We start from the raw sequence: 17372 nt of genomic DNA, 5'->3' as shown, positions 1-17372 counted from the left end.
AGATCTGAGCATATGCTGGAAAGGGAGAGAAAAAAATAATCCCCTGAGTATCTTTAAAAATCATCATAATTTTATTTGCTGTCAAAACCACTCGCATACCTCAGCTGCTATCGTATTTGCAGGATGCTGATCCAAAGCAGCGAGACATCTGGTAACACTAAATTTTCTTGGCCGCAGAAGACAAGAGGGAAATTACTGAGGTTTAAAAAAATAATAATTGAACAGCAAGCGCGTCTCCCAGAGAAGGACCTGGGAGGCTCCCAGCTGTGCAGAAGGCTGTAGGAAATTCAGACTGCTTGCCCATCCTCAGCACGCTCCCCTGCATTGGAGCACGGTTTGATTTTTTTTTTTAATTTTTCATTTCTTCAATGGATGAAATAATTGTTAATCATTATCAGCTGCTACTAACGAATGGATTTCATCAAGCATTTATTAAATAACTAAGTAGTCCCCTCGAAGGGGCAGGCTTCAGTACCTAAGCCCCGTACACCGGCACCCCGAGGAACAGGAGGACACGGGACCCTCCTTTACGCGGGGTCCGTGGGACGGCGCTCCCGCCCCGCGGCCCCCCGGCGCCCGGCGGGCGCCTCGCGCAGCCCCGCCTCCGGCCCCGCCCCCGCCGTGACGCGGCGTTGGCGCTGGTCACGTGTGGCGGAGGCGGAGGCCCGGCCCACCGCACCCGTAGACCGCCGCCATGCCGCTGCCGCTGCCCGGCCGCCCCCGCCTCGGGCAGGCCCCGCTCCTGCCGTCGCTGCTGCTGTTGGTGCTGCTGGTGGGCCCGGCGCGGCCCATCTCCTTCCAGCTGCCGGGCAAGGCGCGGAAGTGCCTGCGGGAGGAGATCCACCGCGACACGCTGGTCACGGGCGAGTACGAGATCGGCGCCCCGCAGGGCTCCTCCACCGGACCCTCCGCCAACCTCAAGGTGCGACCGCGGTCGGCGGCGGACCGGCGGGCGGGGGCGGGGGGGGAGCTTGGGGGAAGGCCGGGGCGGGCGGCGCGGCCCCGCCTCCCCGAGCGTGCGGGGGCGGGGCGGGGGGGGGAATGAGCGACGTTTTCCACGCGTGACACCAGCCCACGCGTGGGTTTACAGCGGGCCTGGCCTCCTGCCTGCGGCGCATCGCGGGAGGGATGGGGCAGGACTCGCCTTGTGCTCGGGGCTACCGGCTCGCCCAGGGGCTCGGGCTCTGCCATCGGGGTGTTGGGTGCGGGATTTTGGCTTGAGCCAAATACAAGCTCTTTCCCCCCCAAAATCACGTCGCAGCGGCCCAGCCCACCGGCCGCCGTATAATCCGCACGCCAGAGGCCTTCGGCGTGCGGATTATACGGCAGCCGGCGGGCCGGGCCACTGCGATAAGGCCGTCCTAAGCCTCATGACAGTGTGCGAGGGGGAAAGAGTTACGGTGACGTGGCTCCCCACGTACGGCCTGGCATGGCGGGACGGAGCAGCAGGCCGCGGGGAAAGAGCAAGGTGGGGGCTTAGAAACCAGGTTTTGGTACGCAAAATGGCTGTTCCCATCTTGCAGTGTCGTGGCTCGCGTGGATTTTAGGGAGGCAGGTGTTTGCTACGGGGAAGAAAGTGGCCCTAAAGCATCTTTAGGGAGTATAAGGGAAGCGTCGGCAGAACATATGTGAATAATACACCTATGTGACAAACAGCTATTAAAACTTCAACAGCTTCACTTTAATTGTGTCCACGGTCTGCCTTTCCTTTCCTTTCTTCAAATTTCCCAACTAGCTGAGTAAGGTCTGTTGCTATGTAATCAGTTCATAACGGCTTTCTGTCTGCTTTTTATTTCTGTCTGAGCTCCAAAGGCGTCAAAAGTAAGCACGCAGACAGTCACGGTGGTCTGCTGAGGAGTCTCTGAACTCAGTGTTACTCAGTGAGTATTTGAGACCTCCTGAAATCAAGTTGCCCTTCCAGCATTTGCCAACAGACACCCAAAGGCTTTGGGTTTTTGGCAGTTGTGCTTGGTTATGGCTAGAGAAGGCTGTTTCTGGAGTCTTGCTTTTTTAAAAATCTTGTTTTGCTGTGTATGGTTACATCATTTGTAAGAGGAACCTTGTCTGTGTATAGGCAGAGCCAAGCAGCTTTACTGCTTTAAGTTGTTGTTATAGTATTTGCCTGGTAAGGTGCAGGTATTTCAGACTGAGTGCCACGTTACCGTCTGTCTCTTACTGCTCAGTGATCAAGCTTCCTGGTTCTCTGGTTGCCCACTCTTAGTTCAACTGACCCCAGAGTCTCTTCCCAAACTTACTTTTATGACTTGTCTAGGGAGGTAGTGAAGCAGTGAATCCCATGCTTGAGTCTTAGCCTGGCTTTGCTGCTGAAGTTGGTGTCCAGGTGGGACTGCTCATGGAAGTTGTATTTTACTGGAACTGTAAACCAAAAATAAAATAAAATAAAGTCCTGTACTAGTTTGAAAAGCCACAAAGGAGGAACAATAATGTACGCAATTCTTGCTTGCCTTCTTATTGTTCAGGTATGCTGTGGCCTCCCAACACGTTGAGCCTGTTGTAAGTGCTGTAACACCTCTGTTAGGTGCATACGTCTTTTTGTGTCTAAGTTTGCGTGGGAAAAGTTAGTTCAAGACACCATGTCTGCAGGTGGTCTTGCTCCTTCTGCACTGGATGGCCTGCTTCGGTCCCCTGGATCGGGCCACCGAACGTAGGAGGTTGGTAGTGAATCCTGGCCGGGCTCATTACAGTTCCTGCTGGTGAGCTACGTTTTGTGTGTGTGATACCCCAGCGCTAACAGTGGCACCCTCTGTTTTGGAGGACTCTGCGGGCTCTGCCAGATGGCTGCTGAGGGGCAGCATCAGGGCGGCTGAGGTCTCGCTTGGGCCCGGCCACGTGCCTCTGCCCCATTGTCAAGGCTGGTGAGGCTGGCGGTTTGGGGAACTGTCGGGCTGTTTGTTAAGGGTGAACAATGCCCTGTCTGTAGGGGATTGCATTACCGTAAATAACGTTAGAATAGCATGAAAAATCCCTTTCAGGTCAACTCCCCCACAGTGTTCTGGCTGGGCTATTAGCAGCTTCTCCCGCCCACGCACACCCAGCTGAATGGGCAGTGTATTTGGCTGATTTGGGTAATGCTATTCAGTTTTGATGTAAGTGGATGGCAGAGCTTTTACTGTCCAGAATCCTGTTCGTGAGCAGGCTATTGCTAGAGCTGCAAAGGGCAAAAATGGATCAAGCTGCATAATATTCTCTAGCTGAAGGTTAGCTCTGGTGTCTACAAAGCCCTAAGGGAATAGTGCTCAAAATAATAGGGACGTTTAAGAGCTTTCTTTACTGTCTTCTTGTGACCGCTTCTTGGGATGGAGAACCCAGTGTGCAGATTATATGGTATCACGCTGAACCAACATCTTGGTTAATCAGGACCGCTCCGTTAAATTGCATGCATGGTATGGTGCCCAAAACACATGCTTTTACGTTGTGTCTGCGTGGCCAGGTGTGGGATGGTCCTGTACTCCAGCAGGGCCTGCTCGCTTGAGCCGAGAGCCTCCCAATAATCTGGTGGCTTCCAGACAGGAGGTGGCTTGTGTCTGGTGGCTTGTGGCAGGGGGATGGCAACACAGCTGCCTGTGCCTGACTTTGCAGGCGTGCTTTCATCTGCTCACCGCTTGAATACAGGTAGAGCTCTGAGCAGGAACTGCCGCGCAGGAGGAGATCAGTGCTTCTCGTTGTTCTTGGACGCTGACAAATACCATATGGTGCAGGGGCAGCTACAACAAATCCCGTAACAGACAATTACGGGATAACCTGTATGTAGAGGAAGCTTGTTCCTAAAGCCTTGCCTGCTATGGTTTATACCCTGAGGCACGAGGGTTTATGTACTTTATTATTTTTCCTGCCTAATGCAGCAACTCTCATTATCCATGTGAAGGTCCGCACCTGTTCCGAGTCCAGCAGGCTGCTGGCATCAGTGGTATCCCATGGCAAGGAGTTAATTAGGTGTTCTAATAAGAATAAAGAAAAGTGTTGCCTTAGAATAATTTTGGGTACAAAGCCCTTTTATATGGCCTTTGTACAGGGAAACAAGGCTGTTTTTCTGTTGTAAGATGGAATAAAGGAGAATGTCTGACTTGCCTTCTCAATACCACAAATCATTTTGTGTACTTCTGTCTTATGTAACTTTAAAATTATTCCCAAGCTTTTTAGTTTCTTCACCTCTAAGACTTTCGAAGACCCCTAGTAACTTTAGCACCCATGCTTTTTCAGACACACCTGTTGAAGGATAGAGCTGAGGGAAACTGGGGAGCATTCCAGTGGAATCCACACGGTTGATTTTCATGCAGTATTGTAATGTCTTCAGTTTTTTTCACCCTGTCCATGGTTAGAGTATGTCAACTGGATGGAGCCTTTAAATGAGCACAATGATCCTCAAGTCTGCATCATGAAATGTGTGTCCTTTTTTTTTTTTACTCTTTGTTGAAGCATTTTTGTAGACCTACAGTTTTTGCCTATTCTTAGTAATTTCATAGACTTAGCGCAAAGCAGTCATTATTCTGTGTAGTCTGAATTGTCCTCTGAAGTGGCCACTTTTATGGATCTTGGCACCCAAACCTTGTATAACTCGGGGCCATGCTGGTGGTTCATTTCTAGAGGAATAGATGTGCCCTTCTCCATTTCATCTTCTGGGGAATGAGTCTTTTTTGTCCCATAAGGCTTCTCCGTATCTCTGTTGCTATGGGAATTTATGAATTTTGCTTGCAAAATGAAGGCAATGAGTAACAGTTTGGTTCAGCTAGAGTTCCTAAATGTAGTCTGTATTCAGGGGTTACAGGAGGAAGAGGAATTAGTGTGGTTTTCGGTTTGGGGGTTTTGTTGGTTGGTTGGTTGGTTGATTGCTTTTTGGTGGTGTTTTTTTTTTTTTGTTTAAGCTAGGAGTCAATAATTACCTTAGAGGCACTCTGACTTTGTCAGCTCCTGGAGTGGGGATGAGGAGGGGAGGAATTGATAATCATGAGGAAGGAGGGGAAACTTGAAAGGAGAAAGCAGCAGATCCAAAGGGGAGCCTAGGAGTACTCTTCCTGCACAGGCAGTGTGAGCCCGTTGCAGCGAAACACTGTGTTTCTTACCCTCCTTGTCTCTCTTACAGATAACTGACTCAGCTGGGCACATCCTGTATGCCAAGGAGGATGCCACTAAGGGCAAGTTTGCCTTCACCACTGAAGACTATGATATGTTTGAGGCCTGCTTTGAGAGCAAGCTTCCTGTGGGTAAGTGAAGTGAAAGGTCTGTTGGCTGCTTCTAGCTTCTGATCAGGTTCATGTAGATATGTGGATTAGGGGTATGGGTAAAGTGGTCCTGCGTGTGGTCTGCAGAACACTTTGATTTTTAAAGGTGATCTTCAGGAGGTTCTGGGCAGTCTTACTGCAGAATATCTGCTGTCAGTGTTGCATTTGAAGTTAAGTAATCCTCTGCGGCTGTCGTGTAGAGCGCTTGGGTTTCCTCTGAAAGGGGAATGACGTGTTCCTTCTGCAGAGGTCACCACAGTTGCAATGAGTGGCAGTACCAGGGAGCAAACCACACCTCTTTTGCCCTTTTCATGCTTCTCCCCATCTTGCAGTTGAGCCAGGACAGAGCAGAATGCCATCATCTCCAGACCCTGTCTTTCTCCCCAGCTGACCATCTCTCCCCATTTTGTGGAACGTGATCTCTCCACAATGTGTACTTGGCAGCAATCCTACATTAGGTTAGCGACCATTTTCTCTGTGTGTATGTATAGAGAACGTGGCCTTGGTTTGCACCCGCAACTGCTCTCCAAGTGGTCAGTAAAGAAAGGGAAGGGGAAATGACCAGGACGTCAGCCTTGAATTTGTGCTGCAGGGATGGTTGCCTAACAAGCACTGAGGCTCGTTTCCTGTGAGTGTGACGCATGTGCTGCTTTGAGTGGCTGGGCTCAACTTCAGGACAAACGTGCTGAAAACAGCCAACACGTAGGCTGTAGTCTCATTTGCGGTGGTGTGAGCGCATGCAAGTTTGTAGGTGCTCACATCTTTTCACAGTCACTGTCAGAGTTCTGCTCCCTGGACCTGGTTCTTCTAGGTCTTATCCTAAAAGATCCCAGAGCATTTCACAGAGCAGTCACTAGCAACATTCCTCATGTCTGTTGAAAGGCAGCTTCTGTTTTGCTGTTCTGCTCCACATATAAGATACAAATAGTTTGCAAGTTGAAGAGAACTTTCCAGAAAGAGAAGACTGTCTTCTTTGCTGGGATTGGGAGGGACCTGGCTTGTAACACCTCTTCTATGGTATTTTACGGATAAGACAGTGACCCCAAATGCTCAGGATTTTGCTTTTATTTCACTCCAAACGTAGGGCTTCCAAATGCTCCTTAACGCATTGAGACATGCAGGCACTAGTGACTCATCTGGGAGTCACTCATGCTATTTACTGTCTAACACCTGGGTGTTTGGGAGGTCTCCAGACAGTCCCACAAATCCTTTCATAGCTTCCATGTGATCACACATTGAAGTGGGAAAGGCTTCTTTCTTCAGTTGTGTCTAGACTCTTATTTCAGTGCTTGTGACCAGAGGTTTCTTGCCTAGACTGAGCCCCTTATAGCTCTTTTGATTGTTGGAAATGTTTGTTCCCTGGCTCCCTTGTATTGTTGCAAGTTTGTTTTAAAGCTTTCAGTACTGATGAGGATAAAATATTTCAAAGTGCAGCTTCTACCTGGTGACCAGTGGGGCATTGATGTGCCAAAATCTAGAGCTGTTCAATTGAGCAGCTGGATCCTCTTCTGGAGGCTTTTTGTTTAGGGGCCTCCAAGCTGCTGGTTTCTTTTTGGACTCAGGTGTGCCAAATTCCTTGCTAAAGAGAGATCCTCTGTGGTGAGTATCTCCAGATTTCCCATGCCTGTACTGGAAATCAAGGAAGTATTAAAGTAAAGGAGGTGGCACTGTGAGGCTTGATCATCTGCAGGACATGGTTAAGGTACTGTGGAAGACATAACTACGTCACAAGGAAGTGCCTTGTTTCGTCTGTAAGGTCAGCATGGGAATGGGGGAACTGACCAAGTGCTGTTTTATCCCCATGTTTCTCTTTAAAGGTGGGATTTTTTTCACAGTCTCATCAAGTAAGTGATCAGGACTTGTAGTGTGACAGCCAAGGAATAGTGGAATAGAAAAACTGTTGGTAGAGGAAGCCCAGAGCCGTTGGGACCTGAGGGGTCTAAGCAACTGGGATTTCTCAATCCTTAACCACAGAAATGAGGAAGAGGAAGTGAGAAGATGATCCTATTTAGAGGGTCCACCTTATCAGAGTGGAGGAGTTCTTAGGGTGCTTCTTGGAGCTACAGGTCTTTGCATGACAGGCTTTTTTCCCCTCTTCCAGGGTGGAAGGGTCCTGTCTTCCTGACCAGGGCTCTGTTCCCAGGCACACTTACTCTCGCACTGTATGCTAATCCCTGAGAAGAACAGCCTGGCCTGCACTACATGCTCCCCTGTAGAGCTCTTCCTGTGTGCTAATCTTTACCCCTTTGCTCCTTCTGTAATCCTTCTCTTCCCAAACTTTCTTAAGAGTGTTATGGCTCATTTTTTCTGGAATTCCTGTGGGAAAATTTTTTTACATCCAGTTCAACTATCCTGTTTTTCCACTGACTTTGCAAATTAGGAGCTCTGCTAATCTCCCAGGAAACAGTTCTGTGCTCATGTGAGATGACCTCTTGAAGACCTCCTGGGGGACGTAGGTATCAGTTTAGTTCAAGATCTCTGGGACTTAACTGTTTTTCTCTTTGCTGCTGACCCAGTCTGCTCTGGTGAGCTGTGGCTGCAGGAGGAGCAGGGAGTTACTGAGGATCTGATGAGCATGAAGGGAGCTGCCTAGTGCCTTGGGCTCAGTAAACTTGTAGACAAACAGCTTGAGTTTTTCCAGGCCAGTCCCTGACAGTGTTAACCTCTTGCAGAATGTCTGCTTTCCATCCCTTTGCACGCAGCAGCTCTAAGTTCTCTACTTTCTTACTGCTTCTTGGCAGCTCTCCCTTCCAGCCTGACAAATTAATCTTTCCAGTTCTGTTCTCCTGTTCACTGGCCTTTTCATCTTTCTCATCTCTTCCTGGAAGCTCCAGCTCTCCACCCAAGTTGCTGTAATTTAAACAACATTAAAAAAACCTCCTGCTGAACTGTGTGGTTTGAATTTTCTTCTGCAGCTACTGTTGGCTGTCTTACCTGCCAGTCTCCAGGCATGCTGGTATATGTATGGCGTAAGTGGTCAAAACTTGTGGTTGGAGAAAGGAGCACTGGGTGGTTGTATACAGCCTGTCTGTTAAAGAACAGTGCTGGGATTTGAGTTTTACAGTAACCGGTCTTTTATAAGAAAACCAAAAAATTCCATCATAATCCTAATTTATCCATTGGGCTCTTACACAGCTGGGTTTGAATTTTGAGCTCCTGTATCCCTCTGGAAATTTAAGAAACAGTTTGTAATTGATATGGACCATCTTGTCAGTAGGTTATTCCGTGTTCTGCTAGCAGTAGAAGGTGGAGGTGATTCTACTCTGGTGTTGAAAAGCTGTTCAGTGGGTAGAGAGAAAACTTGGGGATGTTGTACTGAAGACCTGGAGTATCTTCCTAGCTCTGACTGGAGTGACCCAATGTAACCTGCACATTGAATTTATCTGTGGACTGAGGGAATGTCCACCTGGCAGCCTCCTAAGGCAAAGTGTGAATATTGGACGTGCTCCTGGATAAAGACTCTGAAATTCATAGTCTGAGTGAATTTAGACCTTGTGTTTTGCTGGCAGCCAGCTGAGGACAACTGTAAAAAAAAAAAAAAAAAATCCCAAAGTGCTGGGATTTGGGAATGTGTTATGTACAGACATTTCCTTGGTGGGTGGTATACTGGAATATGATACTCAGGTCAGCTGATGTGCTGCATTCTTTAGGGTATCTTAGATGTCTATTCTATTTTTTTATTCTCTCTTGTGAATGTTTTCAGATGTGACAGTTTGTAGCAGTTAAAAGAAGCTATTAGCTATAGGTGTCCCTGGCCTGGGGGCTACAGCCTTAAAAGATACCTACTGTGCTGTTGACTGCAGCCTTATCCTACTCACTGTTTGTGCAGCTCCAGCTTGCAGTTCTCTGAAGTGGTGTTTTCCTGGCTTCAGAAGCCTCCTGCCATCTTGGGATTTGCATTAGCAGTGTGGGTCTCCGACATCTGAGCTGTTCTTTCCCTGAAAAGATATGTTGGTAAAGGGATTGCCTTCATTTCTGCAGATACTGCAGCATGTGAGGGTCAGTAGTTCCTGTATGCCATATTCTTCAGTTAAGCAGTTTACCTTCTGGTCCTTTGAATGTAAAATAATTTACAACCCCAGTAACCTTGAGAAGTTGCCGATGCACTTCCTGCTAGGAGGAACGTGAGCTTCCCAGTTGAATATTTGTCCCTCTGGTGACTTGTCTTTCGCCAGGCTGTCTCATAGCAGCTGGTATTCATCTTCTAATCCTCTGCAGTTTTTACAGTGATTTGCATCCTACACACACTTAGCGCTTTTAGTTACAGCTTGTTCTCATTATCTTTGTGAGGCTCTCCTTCAGCCAGGATTTATTGTGAAGTCTCTGTATTTTTAGGCTGGACTGTGCTGCCTCCGCAGTTAGCTGCAGACATGGAGGGAGGGGAGGGATGTTGTGAGTTCTTCCTCAGTGGTGGGGAGAGCTGGTGATTTCCTGGCAGGCTGAATGTTTCGCACAATGAATCCTTTCATGATGCTTCCAGGAACAGGGAGGATGCCGGACCAGCTCGTGACTCTGGATATGAAGCATGGAGTTGAAGCAAAGAACTACGAGGAGGTATGTCCCCTGGCTGCCTGCACTGCAGGCTCCCCTTTCCCAGCACTCACGTGATGCCATTTGTAGATCTGGGACTCATGATGGGAAGCTGTTTTCCCAGCGGTGATGAAAGCCTGCCTGCAACCTACAATTCCAGTGAAGCTTTGTGTGTTAGGGGAGGGAAAAAAAAAAAAAAAAAAAAAAAAAAAAAGACAAACATTAACTAAAATGAATTCGGTACTCTGGGAACTGGGAACTGGAGCCTAATGTGTGAATTTCTTTGCTAGGATAGCGTGACCCAGCTTCTGGGCATAGGCATTAGAGGCAACAAGAGACTGAGATGTGAAGTTTCCCCAGCCCCAGCAGTGGAGGGCATTTTAGGTTAATATCAGATCTTCCTAGAGGTCAAGTTGCGTTGTTACTGTTCCTGACTGTAAGATATACTGGCTCAACAGCCCTGAAGTGTCACTTGTGCATTTCTAAGAATTGGCAGTGTATCGATGTAAAGGTGTTTGGCAGAGTAGTAGCTGGTGTGAAATGGGTGTTTGGTTTGAAGGCGTGACTTTGCAAATAGGCATAAAGCCTAAACATTTCCATCTTAGAAGGGCATTGCTTTCTTAGACCCAAGAGCCAGCTGTGTGGATTAGCAGTTGCTTTGTGACTGGGACGGTCCTGGCTGGTTTGGATGCTGAATTTTGATGGCTGCTACTATGCTTTTGGCTCCCTAGAATTTGGGGTCAGCTAGCCCCCAGCACAGAGCCTGTGCCTGAGAAAATGAGAGTTGTTATGGGAGAAAGATTCCTGCAAATTATTTCTGCGTCCACTGCGCACAACAGCGTGGGAGATGCCTTAGGGAGGAGAGTAGGTAGCAGAGGAGGCTGTGTATGGTGCCAGTTAGAAAACTAACAAATTTCTGAGATGGGCATGCTGGAGTTTTTATATCCTTCTGAGCTTTGGGCTAGCTGGTCCTGCATGGCTTAAGTCAGTCTAGAGCACAACCTACATGGAGAGTAAAAAAAGTGCTTGGGGTCAGGGAAGAGCAGAGCAATCGTTGGGCCAGCTGGCAACCAGCTACTGAAGGATTACAAGATGTTGAAATCTTACAGGATGACCCTTGAGAGCGTAACTGGGAGGATTATGGTGATTACATTTACAGAATCTCTTTAAATACAACCCCGCAGTATACTCTGAATTACATCACTGTAGTGCTACCTAGAAGCATTGTTCCTATGCAGAAAGGTTCTCCTGTGCCTGTATATCTACATACCCACTGGTTGTACTGATACAGCTGTCTTGGAATAAAAGTAAGTATCCATTATGCTTGTCAGCATAGTCAGATTGATGGAAAAGGTTCATGGACAAACCTGGGAAAAGAACAATTTAGACTTGCAGTCCCACCTGATGCCAAATGCAGATCTTGGCAGCACTGGCAAGCATCCTTGACTTGTGAGGACCTCCGAGTGGCAGACTGTGTTGAGCCTTGTTGAGCAGCGTGTCTGCAAGGGACTCAAACTGGTTTACTGTTTGTACAGCTGCTACGGATGTTTAGCCATACTGCTTTGCAGTGTGTTTTCTTTTTTTATCCTCTCTCTCCCCAGGTTGCTGTACTATTTGTGGGTTTTGACTTGACAGGTTGCTGTAAGGCCTCAGAGGGGAGGACTGTTGCTCAGGTTTCTCTCCTGGAATTGCTGCCTTTTTGAGCCTTTTGCTTGTGATGTTCATCTGCTGTAAGGTACCAGTGACCTGTATTCTCCCCCAGTTCTTGTTGAATTGCTGCAAGGAGACTTGATGCAGGGAGTTGAACGGTGGTGGCTGATACTGTCCTGCTTGTGCATGGATATATGGAGTGAGAGGAGGGGTGATGTCCAAGTCTGACCTCATAAGCTTTCATAGATCCAGACATTCTTGGAGCAAAGCAACTGGGAGAGAGAGCTGGGTTAGAAAACCTAACTGCATGGCAGTGTCATACCTTAGTTCTCTGGGGTAGGGAGGAATAACTTTCTCCATTCAATAAGTAGAAATGAAGGTAGCAAAAAGCGAAAAGACTTTTCAGAGGGAACCAGGAAGGCTTGGCGATCTAGGTTCCTTTCCAGATCAGCTAATCCTTGTCAATTATTGGCTATAGTGCGTCTCTTTCTATGCTAGGAAGAGAGTTAGGGTTTGACAAATCTTTTAGTAGTCCCTGAGAAGTTCAGTGGAGATGTTCCTTCTAGGATGATGGCATTCCACCATCATAGATGCTTGGTGGGCTTTTTACAAAATCCGTTGGAGCAGCTGTGCATATTGGCTTCACTAGGGATGAAAGAGGTTCCAGGATGTGTGTCATGGAGTATATGCAGGGCTAAAAGTAGCTATCAGATGTTTCTAGCTATGCCTATTAAGACCAACTGAAGGGACGCAGGATGGAGCAGACAAGCCTTGGTTTTTCCCAGTGGAACCTTTGTAGCCTTCTGTGAATGAGGAAAAGTGCCCTCCAGGAAGATAATGAAGCTGGTCAACATAGGGCTAGCTTGTCAGTAGAGCTGTCCAAGACCTTGTGTGTGTGTTATAGACCTGCTGCTCTAGCTGTGTCAGCAGAGCCTGGGCCATAGGCACACATCCACTGGTGCCAGTTTTTCAGCAAAGCTCTGCTGGCAGGTACATGTCCAGGCCACAGGGTTTTGTCAGTACAACCCATTGGCTAGAAAGTGGGAGGAGTTTAACCTCCTGTTTCCTACCCCTCCTCACAAACGCACTCCAAATTGACACCGCTGTGCTGGCAGAGCTGTAATACACAGCTCGCCTCAGCATAAAAATCCTCAGATGACTGCTTGATGGCCTGCAGCTTGCCAGGATACGCATGTCATGTGAAGACACTTCAGTGAAATGGCTGATTAGCTAGCACTGGCCTGGTCATGAGCATTTCTTCAGATGGACTCTGATGCCCAGGCAGCTGCCTCTGGAAGCAGTGTTTCAGGTTTGCCTGTACCCTGGGCACTCTGTTGCCTGCCTGTTGGCACCTGGACCACTGAGGGATGTCATCCTGTGGCTTATGTCTGAGTAATCCTGTGTGACAGTGAGACCGGTGGTGAGCTGCAGGTGCTCCATGTGTTTTCTGTAGTTTTCTGTAGCGCATCTTTCTTCTGCTGCATTACTCAGCATCTGGTCTTCATGGCGGAGGCCTGTCAGTCGTTGGTAATAGTGACAGATTCTACACCAGAACCAGAGTTACCCAAACCCTACACTGGAGCAGTGGCAGGAATTGCAGTTAGCTTCCTTTGAGTAATGTCCTTGTGTCACAGATTTAGTCAGGTTGCAGCCAGGACTGGGGCAGGGACATGTGTTTACACATTCAACTTTAAATAGTTGCTGTTGTGAACTGTGCTTTCTAACTGAATGTCCTGTGGATTTTTCTTTTTGGATGCAAGCCTATGACTTGTAGGACTGTAGGCTGCATGTTCTGCACAAAAATGATGTCCTATAAACCCAGCTATTATGAGGGAAGTGCACTTTTTCTTTCAAACTGGCTCAGAAGCAGCCCATAAGTATTCCAGCAGCGTCACCTGGCGGCGTGAGGCAGATGAAGCACTTTGTAGTTGCGTGGTCCCTACCAAGAGCATATGCTGCCCTTGAGGTTATCGGTCTAAGGGATAAAAGCCCTGAGCTCTTGTGGGTGTAATCAAACCACTACTACTGGGAATCAGGCTGCTCAGGCTTTCTGGGGTGTGTGGCAACAGTTAGCAAAGTGAGTCTTGGTGCTAATATCCTGTGTGCCTATAGAACAATATCGTATGCGTATGTAAGTTAGTCACCTGTACCTCAATCTGTGACTTCTATTCACTGGAGGCTTAGTCATGTGGTAAGCTCTTCTACCCACTCCTCAGAAGCCAACTGTGAATAAGCTAACATTAGGCCGAATAAGGAAGAAATGTGCTTGTATGCATACTGTGCTCCTCTGTTGTGTAGGAGGGGTAGTAGGAAAGTGTGTTTCGGAGAACAGGTGGGAGAAGTGTTAGTGTTTTAAGCAATGGTAGTTTCTGGCTTGTAGAGGTGTTTCCCTAGGGGAAGGATGCCCCAGATCTGTAGTATGTGAGGAGGAGTGGTTCAAACTGGCAGTAAAAAACCATGTGGGAACTTTTGGTTTTGGCTCAGTGATTGCCTGACTCCCTCTGTTTTCTAGATTGCGAAAGTGGAGAAGTTGAAGCCTCTGGAAGTAGAATTGAGGCGCCTGGAAGATCTTTCAGAGTCCATTGTTAATGACTTTGCCTACATGAAGAAACGAGAAGAGGAGATGAGGGATACGAACGGTAAGAAACTCTGTGCTCCTTCAGAGGGATGGAGCTCTAAGACCCCTTACTTCTGCTGAATGTTTTACTAGGACAGCATTTGGAGATCAAGCGAGGATAGTGGTCTCTGCCTGTTCTGTTCTTACTGAGGGAAACCTGCTGATATTTCTCTCCCTCTGAAGCAGTCACTGAGTCTTGTGTGTCCCAGCTCTAGAAATCATTTCTTTCTGTCTCCATTCCTAACGTGAATTACTCTGTACCATTTATTGTTGCCCATTAACCACAGTTTCGCCTTGTTCCCTCTCATTATCCTTCGCATTGTTCCCTTTGCTTTTATTCTCAAGTACTGTTGATGCTTCTGTGCCCTTGCCTTCCTGCTGGATGATATCTCGCCTTTGAAGTTTCGCAGGGTTGGGGAGAGAAAATCCTGGGAACTTTGCCCTCTTGAGGCACATCCTGTGATGTCAGACTCCCGTGCAATGGTTTGTTGTTTGTTTCAGAGTCGACAAACACCCGGGTTCTGTACTTCAGCATTTTCTCCATGTGCTGTCTCATCGGACTGGCCACCTGGCAGGTTTTCTACCTGCGTCGCTTCTTCAAGGCCAAGAAACTGATTGAGTAAAGGAGCAAGTCCTCCTCCCCCTCCTCTCAGACCCAGCTGGACACCGCTGGGACTCAGCCATGGCCCCCTGGAGCCATGTCACAGATGATACCCACTGACTGAAGCCTTTCTGCTTGGACCCTAAAGGGGGAGGGGAGCCTAAACATTGAAGGCAATGGGGGACCTGTGAAATCCTGTTGGATGTTGAGGGTGGGGGAGGTTCTGATGGGTTTGGGGATTCCTGGGGCAGTGATTAAATAAAAAAAGATGTTTCCATGACAGCTGCAGCAAGTTTTTGCGCTGTCTGTTCTCCTTTTATAATCTTGGTTTGATGATGTCTCCCATCTGTCTGTGACTGTAGTGTTACTCTGAGCCACTTGACCCTGCTGAGCTCTTTAGGTGCCATGCAGCTAGCACCGGGGCAGAGCGGGGGATTCCCTGTTCTGACCAGCTGCGATCTAAGCCTCGTGCAAACAGAGGTGAGTGTAAAGCAATAGGATTCATCATTCCAGCAGGGCCTGAGGATAGAGGGAGGTCCAAGGTTTGGTCCCTGTCGTGGACCTCTGTGTTTCTCCCTGTGGGAGCTGGTGTCTTTGTGCTGACAGGTCAGGGCACTTGAGCATATGGTGGTTCAGCCTGGAGGAAGGGGAGCCTTGGAAGGAGGGCTTGGGAATGTGTTTGAGCTTGGAAAGGAGAAGCCTGCTTTGCTCAAATAAGCTGTCCAGCCTTGCTCCTTGTCCTGCCCTTGCTCCACGTGTTTGTCTCGGATTTGCCTCCCTTGTTCTGAAATGATGCAGCAGTTTTCCTGAAAGCCTTGGTCAGGGATGGCCTTTTGTGCAGATGGGAGGCCTCAGTCAGATACAGTCACAGAGCAAATAGGAGCAGGTTATGCTAGAAAACTTGGTCTTATGTTGAGCAGGAGACTTTTTTCATCTAACAGTGTAGTGTTTATCCAGCAGGCAGCTGGCTGAATCTCATTTTTCCGAGACCTCAAAGCAAGGTGGGCTGCTGCTCATGTGAAGCATGAGGGCCTGTGCCCTGCTTTGAGGTCTGAGGGTGCAAGGGGTGCTTTGCAGGTTGGCAGAGGAGTTGTTGGAAGGATGTGGATGAACTCAAAAAAACAGTACAGGGTAGGAATAGGCTAATTCTACGTCTGGGGGGAGTCTGAACTGTGCCCTCAACAGAAGTGTTATTCTGCTATGCAGTACTACAGAGAGAGCAAGCAGCTTCTCATCATTTCTCAGCCATCCAGATGGCATGATGTTAAATAAGCCAGGCTGGGAAAAAAACAGGCAGGTTAACTTCCTGGACTTACCTGCTGCAGTTTTTAGGCAGTGATTAAAATTCTTTCACCTTCTCTGCATTCCTTCAGAGCAAATGGTTCAGCAGCACAGCATTCTGGTGTCATGTGCCTAGACACTTCCGCCTAGGGAAGATGTGGCCCTGGGCCTGGGCTACCATTTTGAAAAAAGCATGGTTTTATAATTTCTGACCTGAATCTGATCTATTTCTGGGAAGGAAATGGTTGTCCAGGGTGAGGCAATGGGAAAGAGGATGAAAAGATGACCTCCTGTCATCTAAATATATTAGTACTTTGCCTCCCCTTTGCCATTGCCAAGTTCCCAGCATTGTTAGTTCCACTGGCAAGTGCTTAGATTGCTTTTAATTTGTTTCTTTTTTGATAAAGCCATATTAAGAACCCAAGTCCACTCCTCTGCCCTTGCATCCATTTTATCCTTGTACGTTTCTGAAAGCTGTTACAGTGCAGAACAGCAGTGATGCCACAGGACTGAATTACAGAAGTCATTTGAAGGTAGTTTTAGGTCCTACAGTTTGAAGCCTGTAGATCTGTTAAGGTTTTGCTTTTGTTTTTATAGAACTTGAAAAAACAGTACAAGAAAGGGGCCTTTCCAGTCTTGTCTGTTTTGATATCCTCTCCCCGTCCTTATCTGAGTACAAAGATACCTTTATCTTAAAAATGGTGGTGAGACCTTAAGTTCCCCAGGTGACTGTTACACTGTCATCGTTCTGGTGTTGGATTTTGATCTTCACTGTACTGGTATGATTACTGGGGAGCAGGTGTGGGGGACTGATATGGATTTACCTGTAATGACTGGTTGGGGAATTTTTGTCAACTTTCTCAAATAAAGTTTCTTTGGGGAAGAACAACCCACCTGAGTTGTCTGTGTGAGTCTTGTCCTCTTTGTGCATGTTCCTACCAACTGCTGTTTCCTGCACGCTGACCTGTCACAGGAAGCAGCAAGTACACAGACTCCCTGCAAGCCTTTGGGTTTCTCTAGCAACAGTTAATTTCTAAAGAATTTGAGAAGTCCAGACTAAGGAAAGGTACTAGCTTGCACGGGCTTCTCTGCAGAGCGGGACCAGCACAGCAAGCGGGGTGTCTCTAATATAGGTTACCATTTGTTGCCTTTCTCTTCCCCGCCCCCAGTTATATCCCTCTATGTGGAGGAATTTTGAGGCTGATAGTGAAACAGGGCTGGTGCTCTAGAGTACAAGATCCAGTTTTTCACTGTGGGTTCCCATGTAAAATTTAGTTCATGAAGACAAATGGAAATATTTTCAGTTTTGTGCTTTAAAGGAAAATTTGAATTGTTGCAAAGATGAGTTAGTCCTGTGTGAGTGGCAGATGCTTACTGAAGAGAGTGGTTAGGTATTTACTGAACTGCTGTCAGATCTCTGCTGAGCCTGCTAGCCTTTTGTCATGTGGTAGCC

General features: G+C 47.8%; 1 protein-coding gene across 1 annotated transcript; it reads left to right on the top strand.

Moving 5' to 3' along the window:
• Positions 1-651: 651 nt before the first annotated feature.
• Positions 652-16812, top strand: TMED10 (transmembrane p24 trafficking protein 10). Its single transcript, XM_052782759.1, has 5 exons — positions 652-922; positions 5102-5222; positions 9721-9794; positions 13933-14059; positions 14539-16812. Exons 1-5 carry the CDS (start codon positions 695-697, stop codon positions 14658-14660), a joined length of 672 nt encoding a protein of 223 aa, XP_052638719.1. The 5' UTR covers positions 652-694; the 3' UTR covers positions 14661-16812.
• Positions 16813-17372: the final 560 nt, after the last annotated feature.

Source organism: Harpia harpyja, chromosome 3, assembly GCF_026419915.1.
Source record: "Harpia harpyja isolate bHarHar1 chromosome 3, bHarHar1 primary haplotype, whole genome shotgun sequence".
Taxonomy (NCBI): Eukaryota; Metazoa; Chordata; class Aves; order Accipitriformes; family Accipitridae; genus Harpia; species Harpia harpyja.
Note: the sequence above shows the minus strand (reverse complement) of the source record. Positions and strands in the feature narration are given on the sequence as shown.

Excerpts from the sequence above, each read along its gene's own strand:
- TMED10 (XM_052782759.1), top strand. The coding sequence starts at position 695 with ATGCCGCTGCCGCTGCCCGGCCGCCCCCGCCTCGGGCAGGCCCCGCTC. Across the intron at positions 5,223-9,720 it reads TGAGAGCAAGCTTCCTGTGG|GAACAGGGAGGATGCCGGAC; the intron begins GTAAGTGAAGTG and ends TGATGCTTCCAG. Across the intron at positions 14,060-14,538 it reads GGAGATGAGGGATACGAACG|AGTCGACAAACACCCGGGTT; the intron begins GTAAGAAACTCT and ends TGTTTGTTTCAG.